This window comes from Myxine glutinosa, chromosome 12 (assembly GCF_964187855.1).
Source record: "Myxine glutinosa chromosome 12, kmMyxGlut1.1, whole genome shotgun sequence".
Lineage (NCBI taxonomy): Eukaryota > Metazoa > Chordata > Myxini > Myxiniformes > Myxinidae > Myxine > Myxine glutinosa.
Genome location: NC_136272.1, coordinates 11350894 through 11374710, shown reverse-complemented (window position 1 = coordinate 11374710; position 23817 = coordinate 11350894). Strand labels below are relative to the sequence as shown.

The following is a 23817-nucleotide window of genomic DNA, read 5'->3' as shown; positions in this document are numbered from 1 at the left end:
CACTTATATTAACCCCAACAGACGACAGATAAACGGGACAAAAGGCTGACTCACACGGGGATTGATGGCAAGGAAAGCGGGTATCGATGGCTCAAGGTGCACTCTTGGCTCAAGGACAGGGTACTGTACGGTCCAGTAGATGCAGGGAGGTCACAGCGCTCGGAGGTCACGACTGGTTCTTCCTCTTCAAGCTCGGGGCGCATCTCACGTCACGTCCGGTACGTGGCCGCGTATATCCGGCGGGGAGTGACACGCCCTCGGCTCGTTAGCTCCGCCCCAGATGGAATCGGCACGTTGCTTCTCCTTGGGTGCGTGCTGGGGGGGGGGGGGGGGGTTACCGGCTCCGCCCTTGACGAGGGGCTGACAAGGAGCCCCTTCGTGGTAACCCCGTCGGAGCGCATCGTCAATGGCGGCTAACCGAGCCGGTGTGAGGACGCACACTCCTCCGCGCAGCGCCGTTGTTGTAGTTGTTGTTGTAATTGTTGTTGTAGTTGTAGTTGTAGTTGTAGTTGTTGTTGTTGTTGTTTGGGGAAGAAGACGGGAGGAGGCATGGGAAGGTCCTAAACTCACTACTGGTGCCATATAATCACATTCTGGTGCAACGAAGAGTCGGAATTAATGGAAACGAGTCCTTAACTGACATAGACTAAGAATAACTAGCAAGATGTCCGAAAGTTGTCTACGTGAGATGCGGTGGACCTGGGCACGACATTTAATGGGGGAAAAAGGGGAAGGTCGGTTCTACAGAGTGTTGTTTACAGACAATGGGACTAGGGAATGGGGGATTGGGGATAGTTGGGGAGTATTGGGGAAATAGGGGAATATTTACAAGCGGATATGGAGGCCAAATTCCATATTCGCAACAATATATATATATTGTTGTGGTTTTTAGAACCCTCCACTTGGTAAATTTTGGTAAATGTTCCCTTATAAATAATCCCCTGTAAATACTCCCATTGTTGGTGTAAAGGTCAAAGGTCGCACCCTAGTTAGGCCACGAGCAACACGTAGCACACCATAGGCTTCTTCTTTAGTTATTTCATTAGTATGTGTTTCACGTAAGGATTTGTTGCCAATAGTTTGACTCTGCGTTGTATTAATCAAATAACCTAGGCCCTTTCTCAAATTCCCATTCCATTCATTTTGCGGCGTAATCTGCCCTCCAAATCATATTGCACTACTCTACCAGCCGCAGCCGCATCAGCGCTCGCTGCCTTTTGGTTTGTTCCTGCCCACCGCCATAAGCCACGTGGCAGAGTGGGAGAAGAAGGGAGGAGCGGCCAGGAACATATAATAGGCGTGGCCCCATCAACGCGTCACGAGGGGAGGTACCAATGAACCCTCGCGACCAATCCGGGCCGAGGCGTGTTCACCGGTAGGCGGAGCGAAGCGGACGCGGCTTGATACGCAAGGCAGGTAATAAAAGCACCGCCGCGAACTACTTCAAGAGATCGGCAGAGAGGAGGGATGATCGGCAGACGAGGAGAGAACAGCGCACAGACGCGGATGATAAGAACATTGCGCGGAGGATCGCTTGGGACGATCGTTTGACACGAAATGCCATTGGTTTTGAGAGCATTCGGCACGCCATACATATGCAGCATTCCAGCCCCTCGCATATGTAAGGTCCGGTCGCGCGCCAACGATACGCGAAGCTGCCTGCCGTTCTTCGCCCGCGGACCCGTAGCCTGGACGGATCCCATCGCCTGGAACCATCTGCTTGGACCTTCCTCCCCTACCAACTACCATTCCGTGTGAGTCTGTCCGTTTGTCCTGGGATCGTGATAAGTTAAGACTGTTTAGATAAGCTTGCCCTATGTCCTTTTATTTCCCTCTTTTGTATATTCTTCTTGCCTTTCGTTTCCTCTTTTAGGTAGTTAATAAATCATATTTGTTCTTCCTTCACCCTTCTTATTCTTTGGTTCCTCTCATCCAATCGCTTGCGTCCTGTCCCCAATTGAGTACCTGTGGCACGATTTGGCCAACCGCTTTAAATCGGGTTTAGTCCTTTTGTTAACGGCTCGGATCGTGGATTGCTAAACCGCTCGGCAATTACCATCACATCCGCGGTTCGAGCAGTGACTCATCTCCCTGCTTTGCAGAGAGATTGGTGAAGGTATTTGGGAAACCTTTGACCAATCACCCTGGCCAATCTCACCCCACAAAGGAGCGGGATAGTTCCAGGACCGGAGACGGCCAGCTTAACAAGACAAGTGGATTAACCCCCCCCCCCCCCTTGCTAACGGGAGTGCCGTACTCTGAGATCCGTAACAATATATATATTGTTGCGGATATGGGATTTGGCCTCCATCCATATCCGCTTGTAAATATTCCCCTATTTCCCCAATACTTCCCAACTATCCCCAATCCCCCATTCCCTAGTCCCATTTTCTGTAAACAACACTCTGTAGAACCGACCTTCCCCTTTTTCCCCCATTAAATGTCGTGCCCAGGTCCACCGCATCTCACGTAGACAACTATAGGACATCTTGCTAGTTATTCTTAGTCTATGTCAGTTAAGGACTCGTTTCCATTAATTCTGACTCTTCGTTGCACCAGAATGTGATTGTATGGCACCATTAGTAAGTTTAGGACCTCCCAATACCTCCCCGCATCTCTTCCTCATGAAACAACAACACCAACAACAACAACAGCGGCGCGGAGAGTGCGCGTCCTCACTCCGGCTTGGTTAGCCGCCATTGACCATGTGCTCCGACGGGGTTACCACGCAGGGGCTGACTGTCAGCTCCTCGTCAAGGGCGGAGCCCGGTAACCCCCCGCACCCAATAAGAAGCGGCGGACCGATTCCATCTGGGGCGGAGCTAACGAGCCGAGGGCGTGTCACTCCCCGCTGGACATGCGCAGGAAGACGGAGGTGACGTCAGATGCGCCTCAGCTACGAAGAAGAAAGGACGCCACCTCCTAGCGCTGAGAGATACCTCCCGCATCTCTGGACCGGACCGAGTCGATTCTGCCCCTGAGCCAAGGTGCACCTTGAGCCATCGACTACCTGCCCTTCCTTGCCATCAATCCCTGTGTGAGTCAGTCTTGTCCCGTTTGTCTGTGGTCTGTCGGGGCTAAGATAAGACCGTGTCTAAGTGCCCACCTTTCTGTGCTGTATCTCTTGTGCCGTGTAATCTAAACGTTCTGCACACCCAATATTATATCCTCCTCCGGAGGTCTTGAGAACTGTACCCCTGGTGTCGTGTCATTTAACCCAGCCGTTGTGTCCTTTCCTTCATTGATTTAGCATAGCGCGATTCGGCCAACGTTCGAGTGTAATCGGGTAACTTGTGCGAACACGGCGGCCATTCCGCTCGGTCAAACAACATCTAAGTCGTGTCCGTAACAATTGGTGTCGGGAAGTGGGATCGGTCCCGGAGCGCGTTTCACGCGCTCGAAATTATAACGGCGAAATTTGATTGTGTTTTACAAAAAAAATAAAAACCCGAATTTTGAAAGTCGCGCTATGGCAGATCAAGTCGGCTGGGTTCCGGTAGAGGAGAGTGAGGCAGGGTCGATCCAGGACCAAATTGAGGGACATGAGGAGAGCGAAGCAGTGAGGGTAGCAGGGTCGCAAAATGGCGTCGTCGCGCACGAGGTTACGGGCGCACAAAATGGCGCCTCGCACATGGCCACGGCGACCGCGCCCGCGACCGTGGTAGCGCCACCGGTGGATTTGAACCTTTTTTTAATGCAAATGAAGGCCCTTATGGACAAGAATAATGAAGAAATGGAAAACAGAATAATGGGGGCAATGAGGGACGAAGCGAGGGCTCGGAGTGAGCAATTGGGGGTAATGGGAAACCAAATGGGGGTAATGGGAAACCAAATTGGGGTAATGAGGGACGAAGCGAGGGGTACCGGTGAGGGGTTAGACAATAATTTTAAGGGATTAGACAAGAAATTTGGGAAGTTAGACGACAAATTTGAGGGGTTAGACAACGGGATAAAAGAGGTGAAAAATGGGTTAATGGGGGTAGAAAACAGAATGGCCGCTCAAGAGAATCAAATGGAAGGGATGCAAAAAGGGTTAGAGGGGTTAGAAAACAGTATGGAAGGCAAATTGAGGGACATGAGGGACCAAGCGGAAAGGGAAGTTAAACAAATGGGGCAGCAGATAGAGGGGGTCAGAATGGGGGTAGAAACTAAACTGGATGCTCACAGGGAGGAAATGGAGCAGATGAGGGTGGCATCTGGGCAGGAGATGCAAGTGATGGGAGAGGCGATCAGAAGAGGGGTGAGTGAGGAGGTCGGAGGAGTGCGCGAGGAGGTGAGGCACTGTAAGGAGCGCATGGAGAAGGAGGTGAGAAAGGGGACTGTAAAATTGCAAGGTGGTATAGAGGAGTTGACGCTGGGAGTAGAACAACTGACAGTGGGACAAAAGGAGTTGGGGGACCAGGTAAAGAAGAACACAGCGGTAATAGAGGGCTTAAAAGCGACACAGAAAGAACTAAAAGACGACTTGATAGCGACGAAGAGGGAATGTCAGATGGTACGTGAGGGACTGACAACGAGGTTGGACGAGGTGACAGAGGTAATGGAGACGAAGGACCGGCAGGTGAGGACGCACATGGAAACGGTCAAGGTAGCCTTAGAGGACGAACTTGAGGAGACGTACCGGGAAATAAAAGAGGTAAAGCAGAAATTAGAAGAAGTGGAAGAAGGGGTGAGCGAAATTAAGAAGCGACGGAGAGGGGATAAGAAAGAGATAAAGGAGGAGGTAAAAGAATTGGTCCAAAGTCTGTGTTTGGATCGTGATGAAGTGCTCATTAACCGGATGAGGGATTCGCAGGTGATGGAGGAAAAGCGAAGAGGAAGAGGACCCGGTGTAAGTGGTGACCAATATGGTCGTGCGTATGATGCGCCAGGTGATTTAAGAAGCTTGGGGGTCGAGATGGACCCGGGTGTTCGTGAGAGGCCGTTGGTGAAGTGTGCGACAGGTCTGGTGTGCGAAAAAGGAGGTGTGCGAGAAAGTCCGACTCTGGGGTGTGTGAGGAAAAAGTGCGTGCCAAGGAGTGAGGGTGCTGGCGAGAGTGAGTCGGTCGTAGCGCGTGTGCGAGGGAGCACATGGAAGCGCGGTGTGGTAAGTGTTACAGAGGGTGTGACGGGAGAGTGTGCGCAAGAGTGTGCGCGAGAAAGGTGTGTGACGGACAGGTGCATGGGGAAAGAGTGCGCTGTCAAAGGCAAGGAAGAATGCACGCCTGTGGTGAGTGTTACAGAGGGTGTGACGGAAGAGTGTGCGCAAGAGTGTGCGCGAGAAAGGTGTGTAACGGACAGGTGCATGGGGAAAGAGTGCGCTGTCGGGAGTAAGGGTGAGTGCGTTGTCAAGAGTGGAGGTGAGAGTAGTGAGAGTGACAAGGAGCGTGAGTTGGTTGTGACAGGTGAGCGAGGATGTACACCTGGAATGGAAGGATGCACACCTGGAATGGTAGAGCGTGAGTGGGAATGCACGCTGGAATTGGTAGTGAGGCACGTGGTTGGGTGTGCGAGTGAGAGCACACCTGTGATTGTCACAGAGGAGGTGACCGAGGAAGGGGCGCGAAGAGGTGTGTTGGTGAGGTGTGCGAGCGACGAATGTGTGCCAAGGTGTTCGGTGGTCAGGTGTGTGACCAAGTCGGTGAGCGGAATGAGTGTACCGAGGTGTGTAAGAAAAGGTACGACGAGGAGCATGGAAACGGCTGCATGTATGAGCAAGAAAGGGGTAGCGTATGCATGTAAGCATCCAGGTGAGGCATCGACGGTAACCAGGTTAGAGGTTAGAACGACTTATAGCCGAATCGGGCCCTCGGTGCGTGCTGGGCCTCGCTTTGAACGGCCGCGTCCGTGCTCCACTAGGCGGAGCGGGCAGCTGGATAGGAAGGGTCGTCATGGCGACCACTTTTTGTTGAGGCATTCCGGCAGGTCGAGATCGAGCCATGGGATGGCTCCGTGCCGAGATGGTGCGTGGGACCTCGGCCCGGGTAAACCTCCTTCCCTGCACCGAATGCGGGACGTATCCAGCCGCTGGCACCACACAACCCGCATTCATGGCTTGGCTGTACGAAGCCGGGCTTTGGACAGGAATTGGCGCACCGAGGCATTAGTAGGTAGACTGTAATGACGAGGATAGTGTTTTGGCCCCGAAATTAGAAAAACAAAATTTGATGATTGGCAAAGGATTGGCAGTAATGATTGGCAGATGAGTAGTGATTGGCAAATTTTTGATTTGGTGAAATTTGATGTGCAAAATTGGTAGTGGGAGGTGCCCGATGTGGTGGGATGGCAACTCTGTCATCCCTCACAAACGGGGGGCAAATGCGCTATAGTTTATGGGGTGTATGGCAGTGAAAACTAGCCCGGGTGGGTTAGGTTATATTGTTAGGGATCTAGAGATGACATTAGGTAACGTTAAGATTAGTTAGTGACTGATACCTGTAGTGGGGACGCAGGTAGATTAGTGTGGATGATAATGACGTGGGAGCGCAATAGTTTAAAGGGACGACTGGGAAGCGCAAGTTTCAGAGGGGAGTAGTTAGCTGAGATGATGCCGTGTGTGTGAGGATTGAACAGGTGTGATTGAACAGGTGTGATTGCACAGGTGTGCAACTGGACAGGTGTGTGGAGCAGTGTATGAGTAGTGAGTGTTGTGGATCAGCGCGAATGCGCTTGGGGAGAGAAGGGTGCAGGTGGCACCAGGTGTGAGAGCACAGGTGTGCAAGTACAGGTGTGTGGAATACATGGAGTAAGTGGTATGGAGTGGTGTGCATGGTGCGAAGGTGTGAATGGGGGAAGAGTGGACCCCCATCACGGATACCCGGGGCGGGTAGTGTAAGTGTTAGGTAGAGGGTATAGGTAAATTGTGGTTGGATATTGGCATTTGTGGTGCGGTTGCAGAATGGTAATTGGATGGGTGCATTAGTGTTGTGGAAATGGCTGGGCGTGTAGCCTGTTAGTGTGTGTAGTTGGTTTGGGCACTCCACCACTGTGAGGATGTCGGCCAGGTGAGGCCGCAGGTGGGCTCTGGGAGCCGGTAGAGTTGTGGATGGGGCCCGAGGATCCGGAGGACGGACCCGGGTAGCCCAGTGCCAGAGAGGGCACCGAGTGGGGAGAGCGCCAGAGGGCCTTCCCCAGGTAGATAGGTTAGGGTAAGGAGCAGGTAAGCTCGGAGGCAACTGCAGTGGTGGAGGTGTGCAGGTGGGTAGACCTGCTGGGAGAGCTACACGTCGCGGCCCAGAAATTGTGCGAGGGCACCGGGAGATGAATCGGGGGAGTGAGACCCCAAATTGAAAAGCACCATAGTTTGGTCAATGGGAATTGGTTTTTAGAACCCATAGTGTAAGAGGGCCAATGGTTTGGCAGGAGAAAGACCCCGGGTAATGTAAAGTTGTTAAAGTCATTTAGGAAATAGTTAGGATTGATGAACCTGTCGCACCATACGCAGCCACTTACCTGAGGTGATGATGATGACTCCACACCTGTGTTCCTTTGTTTTGTGTTGCAGGAAATGAGAATTGCTGTTGGATTTGTGAGACGCATCACGACGTGGATGAGACATTGGGGTGATTCCATCTCTCCCTCCTTAGGAGGGACTGATGATGAATTGGAGATGGCAAATTTTGATGAGAGTTGGAAATGGCAAATTTGATTGGTTAGGAGGGAGAGAAGACGAATTTGGTTTATGGGAGGAACGGGGAAGACAGTAGGGACGTTTGTTGATTTGTAAAGTAGATGTTTATGGGTAGTGTTGTGTTATGTGGTTACAGTAATGGGTAAGGGGGAGGGGCAATGTAGGTTACCTGATGGGGGGGGGGGCGTACGGTAGGAACGTACCTGTCTCACCTGGTTCCCATGTGCCCCCAGTGTGCATCATCTTATATTGCGTGCACTTTTGCGCCCTTACCACCTTACTCACTTGTCTTCTTCTTTTGTCTCCCACCTCCGAGGATCTGGCTTTGGGGCAGAGAGAGAGGAGAGAGAGGTGCTGGCTCCGCAGTTGTGGGCCTGCACTTTCGCTGCTTGCTGCCTGGATCGATACACCATATGGACCGCAATTTTTGTGGCCGCCCACAATGGACCGCAGTTCTTTTGCGGGCAAGCACCACCCGTTGATGGACCTATGGGTCAACGTGGCACCTATGCCATACAGGTGAACCACTAATAGTTGGCCCCCTGACGGCCACAATTTAGAAATGGACGCGGTTGGCGCCTTTCTTTATTTTCTAAGGAAGCTAGAAGGCCAAGCACTTCAGGAAGGCAAGACCAGCGGCAGAACATCGGCCGGCTGCGACACCACCGGTGACTATAAACACTTTATTGGTGCACCGGATGGTGCTGACTGTGTGATGGGGTGGTGCTTTTGGTGCTTGAACGGGGTGCTCTGCACATTATTAAAGGCCGTAGGGCCACAGAGCACTCGTGGGTTGGTGTATCGATGCTGGCATGCGTGCTCTCTCTATGCATAACATCTGCATGTGTTCCTCCAAAAACAGGTCCTGGATCGTAGTGTAAATATCAGTGTAGTCTTGTGTAAATAATGCTCCCTACCGGCTGTATGTTTAGTTTGAGAATTCTTTCCGCGATTCGGTTATCCTGTGGGTGCGTTTCTGTGAGGAGAAGGGTGCAACGTCGCAGGGGGACATATTTACTCATTTGTGAACATCTGTAAAACTGTCGCACTCAGGGTTGAGTTAATAGTAGAGGGAACTACATCTGAGTGCCACATTAAAGTAGGTAAAAATTTATCGGGTCGGGACGCCCCGAGGTAGAGAAGGGTGCAATGTTGCGGATATGGGATTTGGCCTCCATCCATATCCGCTTGTAAATATTCCCCTATTTCCCCAATACTTCCCAACTATCCCCAATCCCCCATTCCCTAGTCCCATTTTCTGTAAACAACACTCTGTAGAACCGACCTTCCCCTTTTTCCCCCATTAAATGTCGTGCCCAGGTCCACCGCATCTCACGTAGACAACTATAGGACATCTTGCTAGTTATTCTTAGTCTATGTCAGTTAAGGACTCGTTTCCATTAATTCTGACTCTTCGTTGCACCAGAATGTGATTGTATGGCACCATTAGTAAGTTTAGGACCTCCCAATACCTCCCCGCATCTCTTCCTCATGAAACAACAACACCAACAACAACAACAGCGGCGCGGGGAGTGCGCGTCCTCACTCCGGCTTGGTTAGCCGCCATTGACCATGTGCTCCGACGGGGTTACCACGCAGGGGCTGACTGTCAGCTCCTCGTCAAGGGCGGAGCCCGGTAACCCCCCGCACCCAATAATAAGCGGCGGACCGATTCCATCTGGGGCGGAGCTAACGAGCTGAGGGCGTGTCACTCCCCGCTGGACATGCGCAGGAAGACGGAGGTGACGTCAGATGCGCCTCAGCTATGAAGAAGAAAGGACGCCACCTCCTAGCGCTGAGAGATACCTCCCGCATCTCTGGACCGGACCGAGTCGATTCTGCCCCTGAGCCAAGGTGCACCTTGAGCCATCGACTACCTGCCCTTCCTTGCCATAAATCCCTGTGTGAGTCAGTCTTGTCCCGTTTGTCTGTGGTCTGTCGGGGCTAAGATAAGACCGTGTCTAAGTGCCCACCTTTCTGTGCTGTACCTCTTGTGCCGTGTAATCTAAATGTTCTGCATACCCAATATTATATCCTCCTCCGGAGGTCTTGAGAACTGTACCCCTGGTGTCGTGTCATTTAACCCAGCCGTTGTGTCCTTTCCTTCATTGATTTAGCATAGCGCGATTCGGCCAACGTTCGAGTGTAATCGGGTAACTTGTGCGAACACGGCGGCCATTCCGCTCGGTCAAACAACATCTAAGTCGTGTCCGTAACAATATATATATATATATATATATATTGTTGCGGATCTCAGCGCCGGCCTTTTCCCCTTACCAAGGGGGGATTAGTCCCCTTGTCTTTGACTAGCCGACGGGACCCGGGACCAACGACGTCCTTCCCGGACAGCGCGAAATCGGGTTTTAGGACTAAGAATTCGCTATTACCTAATTACTCACGCTGCCCAGAAACGAGGAAATAAGCCCCGCCCAAATCACGGGTGTTGGTGGATACGCCGAGCGGTAGCGAACCCGTGACCCGAGCCGTTAGCAATGACTAAACCCGATCCAAGCCGTTCTTATTCGTGCCACGCTTACCCAATGGAGGAAATCACAGAAACAGTCGAATTTGGAAGAAAAGGAATAATAAGATTTATTTATACAATGTACAATGATCAGCAGAAGAAAACACAGTGCAGTCCTTAAACAGTCTTTTTTTTTTTTCTTTTTTTTTTTGTATACTGAATCGAGGCTCGTGAAAGAGCTGACATTTACTTCACAAACAAATCAACCAGACAAACAAAATATATAAAAAGAGGGAGCGGAAGACAAGAGAATGGGAAGCACACAAACACTTGAGAGCACACAACATTTAAGAGCAGGGAGATGTGTGGGAGGGAGAGGGCTTGGGGGGAGGAGGCGTGGGAAGGGGGGGGGGGGGGTGGGAGGAGTATAAAACACAAGGACACCAAGGACTTCCAGGACAGAAGTTGGTATTTCAAAAAGTGGAATTTGGGTGAAATTATCAGGGATAGAAAAGATCAAGGTTTTGGATGGGGGAAGATAAGAGATGGTGGTCTTATACTTATTCCCTGGACAACGGGCCCGTTCACACTCAGACACACTCACACGGGGTTTGCAGACGAACAGGTCTATGGTCCAGGGATGGCGTCCAGGCAGCTCGCTCTCCGGTCCCCAACTCGCACAGCGAAGCAGATGAATACAGTGGCCAGGAGCTCTCCGCGTGTCGTTGGCGCGCACGGGATAACACGGGGCGAACGGGAGGGCTGGGCTTTGGCGGTTACATTGGCGTGGCTGCATACGTAATAGTTCAATATGCGCTCACAATGCGCTTCCAAGTCCTCAATACTGTCGTGTGCACGCGCGTCCTCGTGAGTTCTCCAGCAACCAATCCTCATCAGTGCTCTCCCACAAGTCCTTTTCCAGCCAGTCCTTTTCCAGCCAGTCCTCATAAGGGCAGTCCTGTTCAAGGGCTTTGTGCAGCGACTTATATAGCCCTGCCCAGCGAACCCTCTGGAACTTACTAGACGCGTCTTGCCACGCCCTATCACGCCATGCCCTCCGAGCCCTGGTTGGCTGTTGCTCCTTACAGTCATCGCCTTCTGACGCGCTGCCTTGCGCGGCCACACCTCGACCCTCACGCTCCTCTCACTTATTAGGCCTACCTCGTGTTACCCGACTAGTTTCGAGCAAACAAAGGGCAGCGAAACACACGAAGGGATCAGCCAAAGCGTAACAAACTTGAGGGATGCCAACTGGGGCGCGGGATCGAGTTTGCCCATGATGTAATTGGAGGATGGCCGCAAAAGGAAAGGACCTAAGCTCATTTCTTTACACAACGCAGATGTTACTAGGGAAATGGCCTACTCTTACACATACTATGACATAACTAATACTCTACGTGGGCCTACATGTTGCTTGTGGACTAACTATGGGGGGCAAACCTTTTACCTTTGATGATGTCATATTTACAATCTCAAAACAGCAACAATATATATATATATATATATATATATATAGTTGCGGATATGGGATTTGGCCTCCATATCCGCTTGTAAATATTCCCCTCTTTCCCCAATACTCCCCAACTATCCCCAATCCCCCATTCCCTAGTCCCATTGTCTGTAAACAACACTCAGTAGAACCGACCTTCCCCTTTTTCCCCCATTAAATGTCGTGCCCAGGTTCACCGCATCTCACGTAGACAACTTTCGGACATCTTGCTAGTTATTCTTAGTCTATGTCAGTTAAGGACTCGTTTCCATTAATTCTGACTCTTCGTTGCACCAGAATGTAATTGTATGGCACCAGTAGTGAGTTTAGGACCTCCCCATACCTCCTCCCATCTTCCTCATGAAACCACAACAACAACAACAACAACTACAACAACAGCGCGCGGGGAGTGTGCGTCCTCACTCCGGCTTGGTTAGCCGCCATTGCCCATGTGCTCCGGCGGGGTTACCACGAAGGGGCTGACTGTCGGCCCCTCGTCAAGGGCGGAGCCCGGTAACCCCCAGCACCCAATAAGAAGCGGCGGGCCGATTCCATCTGGGGCGGAGCTAACGAGCCGAGGGCGTGTCACTCCCCGCCGGATATACGCAGCCACTTACCGGACGTGACGTCAGATGCGCCCCGAGCTTGAAGTGAAGAGAACCAGTCGCCACCTCCGAGCGCTGAGAGACCTCCCGCATCTCTGGACCGGACCGGGTCGATTCTGTCCCTGAGCACAAGGTGCACCTTGTGCTGACCACCGACTACCTGCCCTTCCTTGCCATCAATCCCGGTGTGAGTCAGTCTTGTCCTGTTTATCTGTGGTCTGTCGGGGTTACTATAAGACCGTGATTAAGTGCCTACCTTCCTATGCTGTCCCTCTTGTCCTTGTAATCTCAACGTTCCGAAATATTATAACCTCCTCCGGAGGTCTTGAGAACTGTACCCCTGGTGTCGTGTCATTTAACCCAGCCGTTGTGTCCTTTCCTCAATTGATTTAGCGTAGCGCGACTCGGCCAACGTTCGAGTATAATCGGGTAAACTGTGCAGACGCGGTCATACCAAACCGCTCGGTAAACCAACATCCACAACCGCGTCTGTAACAATATATATATATATATATATATATATATATATATTGTTACAGACGCGGCTTTTAGATGTTATATTGACCGAGCGGTGGTGTATTTAACCGCGTCCGAACAGTTACTCCCCGATTAAAACCCGATTTCACCCGACGTTGACCAGATCGCCCCACGGATATTCAATCGGGAAATCTCTAAAGCGATCGCAAGAGAATGAAAAAGAAGAAGAATACGGAGGAAGAACAGATTTATTATACGCACACAAGCAAAGGATGGAAGAAACAGTGACACAGCGAATCCTTAACTTACACTATTCATTTTTACTTAGCCCCAAGACAAACGAGCAGGACAGGACGTTCACACTTACACAGGGGATAATGCAGGCAGGTAAGGCTTGAGATGGAGGCAAGGTCGGGAGGCCGCCGTTCGCAATTCCTCGCGGTTTTGGCGGGAAACCCTCCGTCGCGTATCCACTGCGGGAGACGCCACGCGCTGGTTCGGCACACCTGCTCCTTTTCTTGGGGTGGGGCCGTCTCTCTCCTTTCAGCGCGTCTCTCCAAAGCTGGTTTCCTTGCCGAGTACCTCTCCTCTTTGGCTTGGAGCGTTTCGCATCTCACCGCCTCTCTTTGGTGCAGCCTCGTTGCTCCTCTCCAGCTCATCTCGTAAAGCAGTCCCCTGCAGTCGCTTTTATCACCTCGAGCGAAATCAAGCCGCCGACTCCGAGGGCACGCCTACCGGGTCACTCACCGCGGTGTTGATTGGCTGTTAGGGCCGGTTCACTCCTTCCCTCTTCTGACGAGGTGGAGACACGCCTTTCTTCTCCAACCTTACCTCGTGGCCAATGGTGGTTGAAGAGAAAAACCGACCAAAATGCGGAAGGCAAATGGAAGGGAGGTTTTGGGGAAATTGGAAGGGCCTACGCTTATTTTGTTTGATACAATGCAAAGTCAATCTAGTGGGAAAACACATACTTAGCCTACATGGAATAAGGAAATACACTATTTAAAAGATATATCGTGACCTGCGTGTATATTCCATGCAATTAACTAGGACGCTGACTGCGACCATTATTTACATTAACAGGGTGGTACCGTACGTTTGTAACGTTCACATTGTAACGTTTTCACATTCGTTACACTTCCTCCAAAATTGTTACACTTCTCAAAAACCGTTACACTTCTCAAATTCGTTACACACTTCTCAAAATCGTTACAATATATATATATATATATATATATATATATATATATATATATATAGTTACAGATCTCGGGGGTCGGCTCTCCCCTTATCAAGAGGGGGTTAATCCTCTTGTCCGTGACTGACCGACCCGAGTCTTTAGAAATTATAACGCTCCTTCAGGTCGGTATTAGCTAGGGTCATTGGTCAATGTAGTCCCAAATACCTACTTACTAACCCGACCGTAAAGCAGGGAAATAACTCCTGATCGAACCACGGATGTGATGGTAAATGCCGAGCGGTTAGCAGTCCGCGGTCCGGGCCGTTAACAAATGACTAAACCCGATTCTGAGCGGTTCCTAATCGTGCCACAGGTACTCAATTGAGAGAAAGGACGGATGCGATCGGATGGAGAGGAAACCAGAAGGTAGGAAGAACAAAGATGGGTTTATTAATTATGTACAAAGAAAGAAAGAGGAAACGAAAGGATGTACAGAAAAGGAAGAGGAAGAAGCAGCACACAGGGCAGTCTTAATACAGTCTTACTCTACGACCTCAGACAAACATACGCACTCACACGGGGATTGTAGCTGGTAGGGTGGAAGGTCCAGGTAGATGGTCCGGTGATGGGGTCCCGGCTCCGGTCCACTCCAGTCCAGGCTCTGGTTCCGCGGGCGAAAACCCAGCAGGCAGCTCTGCGTATTGGTGGAACGCGAGCGGACCTTACATATAGCGGGGGGACTGGGATGCTCCGTACGTAATAAATGAATGGCTCTGCCAAACGCACCCTTTCCAAGGTTCTCTTATAACGCCAGCGAGTGAGTCCTTCTTGCCAATGTGCGCTCCGTATTAGGCTTTCATTGCAACCCGCACTCTCTCATCAAGTAGTCCGTTGTGCGCAGTTCTTTCAAAAGGAGTCCTCGGCCCAGTCCGTAAAAGGGCTTTGCGCTCACGCTTTTATAACGCGAGCCAAGATCACTCCGCACTCCACAAAGGCCACGCCCGTCGGTGATCTTCCCTCAGCCCTGGTTGGCTGGTGGGGGCTTACCGGCCACGCCTTTGACGGCTAGTTGACGGACCACACCTTGTTCTTGGCGTCCCGCCCCCTTTTTCCTCGGGCCGACCACATGGTTAATGGCGGCGCTAAGGCGAACGCTAACAAAGGCACGTAACAGAATTGGGAGAGAGAGGTTGGCAAAATGGACGAAAGAGCCTACTCCTTATTTGATTGATGCAACGCAGATTCAACTATTGGAAACATGGCCTTAACTAAAACAAATAATAATGAAATAACTGAGTTCCTATGGTGGCCTACGTGTTGCTTGTGGACTAACTAGGGGTGCAACCTTTAACCTTTAATGTCATATTTACAAGTGATTATTTATTTACAAAAGTGTGGGTTCTAAAACCGCAACAATATATATATATATATATTTTTTTTTAACACATCAGGACTGGTCTTGTATATCCACCACCACCGATATTAATACAGCTTGGGAATTCTTCCACAGAAAACATCCCTCTCTTATGCACAGATTCATCTCATCTCATCTCATCTTCAATTATCTTCCCCATCCTCCCACTCTTGGTAATCTGAATCCTGTGATGAGGAAGTTGCTTAAAACAACTGGCGTTCTCCTCCTGGAAGGCAAATCCAACTGAAGCAACCTCAGATCATTCCACAAAGATCGTAATGAGTCTCTGGAGAGCTGGAAAACCAGCCTGGAAACCAGAAAACCAACCAGGAAAACAACATCTGTCCAATTTCAAAAATGAGCTCGTCTCCCTCCTCTAAAACCGAGTGGTGCCTTGTGAAGACTTGGACCCTCTGTCTTCTCTGTGCCCCCTCAGGTATCTGCAGGACACGTGTTCCAGGCGCAATCCCCTACGAGTGAAACTGCATAAACCTAGATCCACTGCTCTCCTCCACTCATTTATTCCTCTTTTTCCTCACCCGTGGAACCACCTCTCTTCAATCTCATTCTTCCCTCCAGGTCTTCCAGACAGCTGTTCACCACCATCTCATCATCCACCATCCAAAATCATGATCTTTTCTACACCTGTTAAACCACTCCCCACACCTACAAAAAATTTTGCTTACATATCCATCTTGTCTACCCTTTGCGTTCTCCCTTACCCCTCATCGCTACCTGCATCCCTTGTTTAGTTTCTCCCTCCACCCCGCTGTTGGCATTTCCCCTTTCTCCTGCTGTTCCCTTTGCTGTGTTGTGTCCCGATTTGTTCTGTGTCATAATTCTTCCACGAGCCCAGACCATATAGTTAAAAATAAATAAATATATAAATTAATAAATATAAGCCCCACCCTTTCTCTCCACGCTGAACCTTCCCTTCCGCAGTTGTGCCATCCTCACATACAATGACAAAAACTGCACCAGTACACTATTTTAAATGAGGCTTTACTTTACCAGAAAATAGGGCAAAATGGAGAAGATTGTCATGGGGCCCGCAAGGCTAACCCCCGCTCTAGCAGGGAAAATGGCCTTAAAATGCCTGTTGTTGTTTGTTGTTGTTGTATCCCCCAGGAATGTTGGGGTCAGACTGTACTTCACTCTTTCCTCTGGTTAACACACCTGCTTGTGTACCCTTTCCAAGACCTGCTTCAGTACAAATGGCTGTTTGGTCGTCATCGTCATCTTTACCAATTTCGTGCACAAGTCCACCCTGGTCTCTTTCTCGAGCTTTACACCTCACTAGAATATACTCCGATTTCAGGAAGGCAAGTTTGATGATGCCGATGGCCATCTTTTTAGCTTCACCAAATCTATAGCATCTAACACTTTCCTCAAACTCTCAAAGTTTCCCTCCCTGAAATCCAATTGCCTTACTCCACTAATGAACTCGAAATCTTTTTTTAAATCCTTGCACACTCGACGTGACCTTCACGTGTCCCAAAATGGCCTCTGCTCCCCACTACCACTAAACTTCCTCATATGCTTATCAGCAAACAGTTTTTTTTTTTTGAAGCAATCCTGGATTTCATCTAGAAATTCCTCATCTGCTTTGTCTCGACCCTTTCTGTTACTAGCAAATTATGATGCAAGATAATCAATAGCCTACTCTTCATATATCCTACATATATTGTGAACCGTGATGTCTGTCTGTGTGTTTGTCTGTCTCCCATTCACAGTGGCCGCTTCCCGCGCTGCATTTGAAAAGCTCAACATTCACTTTTGAAATGACCGAACAGGCATGAATAATGTTGATGTTAAATTTTATTTTAAAATCAGGGTGTTCTACATTCTTTTCAGCCAAATTGAACCCCTGCCGCACGATGTTGCACCACCATATCGCGGTGGGCGGACAAGTAGCTGAGAACTTTGTTTCTGGGTGAAACCTAGAGTGCAACACAATTAACCTTTTTAAAGACCATGAAATAATTAAAATTTATATTTTAGTCCATTCAATAATTTAAATCGATAATTAGCTTAAGTATTTCCCTGCTTTTGCATAATAGGTCTCACTGTTCGATTCTTGCCTTTGCTTAGAAGGTAGTATTTTATAATCTCAGGACTCACAAACACGCCGTCATAAAGCAGTGCGAGTTAGCCATGGCGGTGTTGTTTGCAGCAGAATCCCCGATCGAAACGTGAACAGCCGCCCCAAAACTCCCAGGAATATCAATGAGTATTGTCGCACACCGTATTCAAATAAACTGCACACCATATACGATGGGCCGAAACGATGTAAAATGGGAAACGGTCTTGGGGAGAAAATATCCGGGAAGGACACATTCCGAGAACAGATGCGGCACCTCGATCGCTCCAAAAATGGTCACGTTCTGGGAGAGTAACCCAAGTAATGGTTCGCGCCTTACTTAACGACCCGTGTTCATTATGTTGCACAAAGTTAGCGCGATTGGCATCGTTACCTCACCATGCCTATCACGTGGTCGTTCAATTGATATTAAAACTCATTACGTTAATTTAAGAGTTGTACCAGCGAAGCCGTGAAGTGGTGAACAAACCATGCCGCAGCCGCTGGGTAAACCCTTATTCTCTAATAGTCTAATGGAATACTGTCCCGTATTCTAAATATGGTTCTCCAAATACACAAAATGCTGTGCATATCTCCGCTGTTATACCCTTACACATGATTTATCCATTAAAGGTAAAGAACAAACCTGCATGTTAAAGATCCTTCCGCTTCCGCATAACCATCCGTACAAGTCTTCTTCTTCTACCTATTCTGTCTTCTTCTTCTTCGCCTTCTGGCCGCATGACGCTTTTCGAGCCGCTTGACTCTATATACGCCACGCACTTAAAGACCACAGCAGGAAATGGATCCATTAACTTCCGGAAGACGACATTGAGTTTGCCCCGATTATTTATATGATTTGAATCATGTCTTTTAAGTGGAGGGAGCGATTAAGAGAGGTGCTTCATTCCGTTAGTAAAAATGGCTGTTGAAGTCGGATTCAAAACATACTACAACCAATGAAATGTTCAGAGGAGACCCCTGTTATGTATATTCACAATATTATTGAAACGTGTATTTCATACTTTTATTGTTACTTCTACAGTTCGACTTTCATTCTAATTCTTCAAGATCTACAAACGTTCAAAGCCCCTCCCCCAAAATGCACAGCGGTAGGGTATATAGATAAGCTTGGGAGGGAGTTCCACCTTCTTACTCCTCATTTATTTATCTTTCTTTCCCTCTTCCTCGTACTTGGTCGCCGTTGCAAACACAACAAATACGTTTGGTGAAGTTGACCCAACAGGATCGAATCAAACTGCAAACGACGGCCCGGCCATAATTTGTTGGAGTAGCATTGTTTACATGGAGACCACCATGTTGTAAAGTGGCGCCGAGCACTCCGTTCACTTTTGGTAAATTACAATTTCAAAGAAAGTGAATAAATTCACAGAAAGTTCACAGACAGACAAACAAGCAAACAATAAATATGTCGTGCATAGCACGATACTTGAAAAATCCCGAAAATACGTTGTTGGACTATGATGACCTACAAAAAGAATTGGTGGTTGAATTCAGTGACCTGGTATGCAAATCCTCTTCAAATCTCAACTTAATCGGATGAAAATTGAGGATTTAAATAATTGGCCTATGTTGACCTTTAGGTCTATGTTGCCCTAAAAAAATACTTGGTGGTTGATATCAGCGTCCAGATATAAAAATCCTCTTAAAATTTCAAGTCGATCGGATGAAAATTGAGGATTTTAGACATCTGGCGTATGTTGACCTTTTGGCCTATGTTGACCTCAAAAATAGTTTGGGGTTGAATTCAGTGACCAAATATTGGAATCCTCTTAAAATTTTATGTCAATCGGATGAAAATTGAGGATTTTCGAAATCTGGCCTATGTTGACCTTTTGGCCTATGCTGACCTCAAAAATAGTTGGGGGTTTAATTAAGTGACCAGTCATGAAAATCCTCTTCAAATTTCAAGTTAATTGAATGAAAATTGAGGATTTTAGAAATCTGGCCTATGTTGACCTTTTGGCCGATATTGACCTAAAATATATTTGGTGGTTGAATTCAGTGACCAAATATGCAAATTTTCTTCAAATTTCAAGTCAATCGGATGAAAATTGAGGTTTTTAGAAATTTGAAAATGACGTTGCCCTTTGGACTTTGGTAACCTATTGACCTTTTGACCCCAAAAACAATGGGCTTATTGCTTATGACCAACTCTACCATTTGGTGAAGTTTCATGAAGATCGGTTGAAAATTGTGACCTGTAGGCGACTGACATACAGACAAAAAGGCAAACAGACAGAAAGACAGACAGAATAACGCACAAGACCAACCAATATACTTGAAAAATCTTCGATTTTCGCAAGTAATGAAAATTAACTCAAAGAGTGACACTTGGCAAAAGAGAACAAAGTAGAATGGCACTCAGTAGAGCACCCTTTTGACCTCACAAATAATTGGTGGTTGAATTCTGTGACCTGATATGCAAATAGTCTTCAAATTTTAAGGTAATCAGATGGAGATTGACAATTTTAGAAATTTGGCCTATGTTGACCTCAAAAATAGTTGGTGGTTGAATTCAGTTAGCTGATATGAAAATCCAACTCAAATTTCAAGTTAATTGGATGAAAATTGAGGATTTTAGAAATTCGAAAAAAGTGGTTGACCGTAGGCCTATGTTGACCTTTTGGACTATGTTGATCTCAAAAATAGTTGGTGGTTGAATTCAGTTTGCTGATATGTAAATCCTATTTAAATTTCAAGTCAATCGGATGAAAAATGAGGATTTTAGCAATTTGAAAAAAAGTGGTTGACCTTAGACCTATGTTGACCTTGTGAGATATGTTAACCTCAAAAATAGTTGTTGGTTGAATTAGGTTTGCTGATATGAAAATCCTATTCAAATTTCAAGTCAATCGGATGAAAATTGAGGATATTAGAAATTTGAGATAAGTGGTTGAGCTTTTTTTTTTCTTTTTTCCTTTTTTTGTATACTGAATCGAGGCTCGTGAAAGAGCTAACATTTATTTCACAAACAAATCAACCAGACAAACAAAATATATAAAAAGAGGGAGCGGAAGACAAGATGGGGAGAGAAGGGGAAGCACACAAACATAACATTTGAGAGCAGGGAGATGTGTGGGAGGGAGAGGTCTTGGGGGGAGGGGGCGTGGGAAGGGGGGGGGGGGGAGGGTGGGAGAAGTATAAAACACAAGGACACCAAGGACTTCCAGGACAGAAGTTGGTATTTCAAAAAAGTGGATTTGGGGTGAAATTAGCGGGGGTAGAAAAGATCAAGTTTTTGGATGGGGGAAGATAAGAGATGGTGGTGAACAGCTGTTTTAAAGACCTGGAGGGTGGAGTGGGATTGAAGAGAGTGAGGGAGTTTGTTCCAGAGGCGGGAGAAAAGAGGAATGAAGGAGTGAAGGTGAGCAGAGAGTCTTGATTTTGGCAGTTTAACCATAAGAGGGTTGCAGGCAGATCTTGTGTGACCTGGAGGAATATTTGGGGGACAGAGCCCAGAGAGAGCTGGGGGGGGGGGGGGGGGCAAGGCCAGAGAGGAGTCGGTAGAAGACGGAAAGACCACCAACCTGCCTGCGGTGAGTGAGTGAAAGGCCCTTGGAGTTAGCTTCATCGCGGGAGATTCCAATGATTCTGAACGCTTTGGTTTCAACAGCGTGAAGACGAGCTAGGTGTGAGGCAGGAGCACAAGCCCAGAGGGGAGAGCAGTATTCCATTGAGCTGCGGATGAAAGCCTTGTATGTGGTGAGGAGCTCAGGTGTGCCAAGGAAGGACTTCGCACGACGGAGCATGCCCAGTCGGCGACTGGCTTTGGAGGCCAGATTTGAAATGTGGTTTTCCCAGGAAAGATCATGGCAGATAGTGAGACCCAAAAGCTTGAGTGACAGAACTTCTTGGAGAGGATTATTCAGAAAGTGGATGGGAGGGTTGTCCAGTCGGTCTTTTCGGAGAGACATCATAAGAGTGTGAGATTTGTCAGGATTGAAAGACATGTTCCACTTGTTTGCCCAGTCTGTGATTTTGTCCAGGTCTGCAGAGAGTGAGGAGGCTGCAGACTGCCGATCTGAGGGATGAGGAATGGAGCGACAGAGAGTAGAGTCATCAGCAAAGAGATAGAGAGGATTTTCAAGAGAGTCAGAGAGATCATTGATATCTATCTATAATTCCAGTAATCTCTGTCTGTCTGTCTGTACGTCTGTACGTTTGTTTGTTTGTCTGTGACCGCTGTTTCTCGACAACCACGGGTCCGATATACTTTTAACTTGCCAGGTATATTGCTGGGGACCCGAGGATGTGCCTTTTCAAGGTTTCATATTAATCGGACAATTACTTACCGAGCTATGTCCAAAAAACGATTCAACCAATCAGAGAGCAGCGAACTATCGCGTGTGCCGAACGTGGCGGACACACTCTGCCTCGGATGGCACATTTGAGAGCGTATTCATTTATTTCACGTTTGCAAACTATGTTGGCGCTATGTTGGCGTTAAACGATGTTTTAAAACTAATAAAAACGAATTTGCGATTCATTCGCTTTCCTGCGCGTTTGTGTACGCGATGGCGATTTCTTTACCAAACTCCGGAAGCCGTTCGCTTTGGACCGAACCATTCCATGTAAATAGAGGGGGGGGGATTGTCACCACTCGCAAGCCGTTCGCTTTGGACCAAACCATTTCATGTAAATAGAGGGGGGGGATATAATTTTAGATATATATATATAGTACGGGCATGCCCTAGTATGAATGAATGAATGAATATGAATGAATGAGCGTTTTAAGGCCATTTTCCCCGCTAGAGCAGGGGTTAGCCTTGCGGGCCCCACGACAATCATGGTTCCCTGTTTGAGGCAATGTTTTTATGGCCGGATGCCCTTCCTGACGCCAACCCTTGGTCGCCTCTTACGATGCGCAGGGATACGGTGTACCTATTCTAAACTGGGGTACACACCGGGATCATTCATCCCAGCAAGCTGGTACTCAATTTGCCGACCTCGGAAGGATGACAGGCTGAGTCAACCCCCTTGGCGTTAATTCAGCAATCGACCGGGATTCGAACCCAGGATCCTAGGATCCCAAGCTCGCGCCCTAACCACTAAGCCAACACCAGGGATAATTGATGATGATGATGATTGATGAAGACCAGGAAAAGCACAGTGCCCAGAACACTGCCTTGGGGAATTCCAGCCTGAACAGGAAGAGGAGATGAGAGAACCCCATTCAGGGCCACACGTTGACTACGACTAGAGAGGAAGTCCGCCAGCCATGTGTGGAGATTTCCATGGATACCAAAGGAGGAGAGTTTGGTGAGCAGAGCGGGGTGCCAGACCGTATCGAAGGCACGTGATATGTCAAGGGAGACAGCTCTAATTTCCTGTTTGGCATTGAGGACCTCCATCCATTGTTGAGACAGCAGAAGCAACATGTCCAGAGTAGAATGACCAGGTCTGAAACCAAATTGATGATCAGAGATCAAGCCATTGGAGAAGAGGAAAGATTTCATATCTGAAGCAATGATGGATTCCATGACTTTGCTGATAATTGGGAGAAGGCTGATTGGTCTGTAGTTGCTAGGATCTGTTTTTGCACCTTTTTTGTGCATAGTGTTGATGTTGGTTGATTTCAATTGCAGATGGCAGATGACCTTGAGCAAAAGAGAGGGTGAAGAGAACAGAGAGAGGGAGTGAAAGAGCGGAAGAACAGGATTTTAGGACCCGTGGGCTGATGCCGTCAGGTCCAGTTGCAGAATCAGAGTCGAGGGTTGACAGAAACTTTTCCACCTTGTCAGGAGGAAAGGACACAGAGTCCAGGAGCAGCTGGGTACGACTGGGAACGGTGGGTACAGAGAGGGATGGGTTTGGGACACAAGATTTAGAGGCAAACACAGAGTTGAGGCATTCAGCTTTTTCACGTGAGGAGTCAGCCGTGTAGCCGTTTGAGGTGAGGGAGGGGATGGAGGGGGAACAAACACCAGAAACAGATTTGACCAGACGCCACCAGGATTTGGAAGAGGGAGACAGATAAGAGAGTTCGGTCTTGAGAATGGAGAGATATTGTTTCCTGGCTCTCCTGAGGGTGAACACACACTTGTTTCGGGCTTTGTGAAAGGAAATGAGATTTCCTTCCGTTGGATTTGATTTCCAGGAGACGAAAGCAAGTTGTTTCTGGGCAACAGCCTCACCACAAGATTCCGTGTACCATGGATGGGAGGAAGGGTATGACAACTGAAGACGAGATGGGATAAATCTGTGCATGAGAGAGAGCAATTTACTTTTGAAGAATTCCCAGGATGAGTTGATGTCAGAGGCGGTAGAGATGGGAGACCAGTCCAGATGATTGATGGCTGCTTAAAGACCGTGCCAGTTGGCCTGAGTGAAATGCCAGACTCGTCGACGCTGAGGAGGCTCCCTGAGAATGGTCAGAGAGATGTCCACTTTAACAAGCACATGATCAGATGAGCCGATTGGAGCAGAAGAAGCGCAGCAGACATTTTCAGGGAAGTTAGTCATAACCAAGTCCAGA

General features: G+C 48.4%; 1 protein-coding gene across 1 annotated transcript in view; it reads right to left on the bottom strand.

Annotated features, from left to right (window-relative positions):
• The window catches only part of PDCL3 (phosducin like 3), a 61591-nt gene extending 43559 nt beyond the window's left edge, over nucleotides 1–18032 (bottom strand). Inside the window, exon 1 of the mRNA XM_068133290.2 lies at nucleotides 17965–18032. Within this exon, the coding sequence (XP_067989391.1) occupies nucleotides 17965–17970 (6 nt within the window). The 5' untranslated portion in view covers nucleotides 17971–18032. The remainder of the gene's footprint in view (nucleotides 1–17964) is intronic.
• Between the last annotated feature and the right edge of the window lie 5785 nt (nucleotides 18033–23817).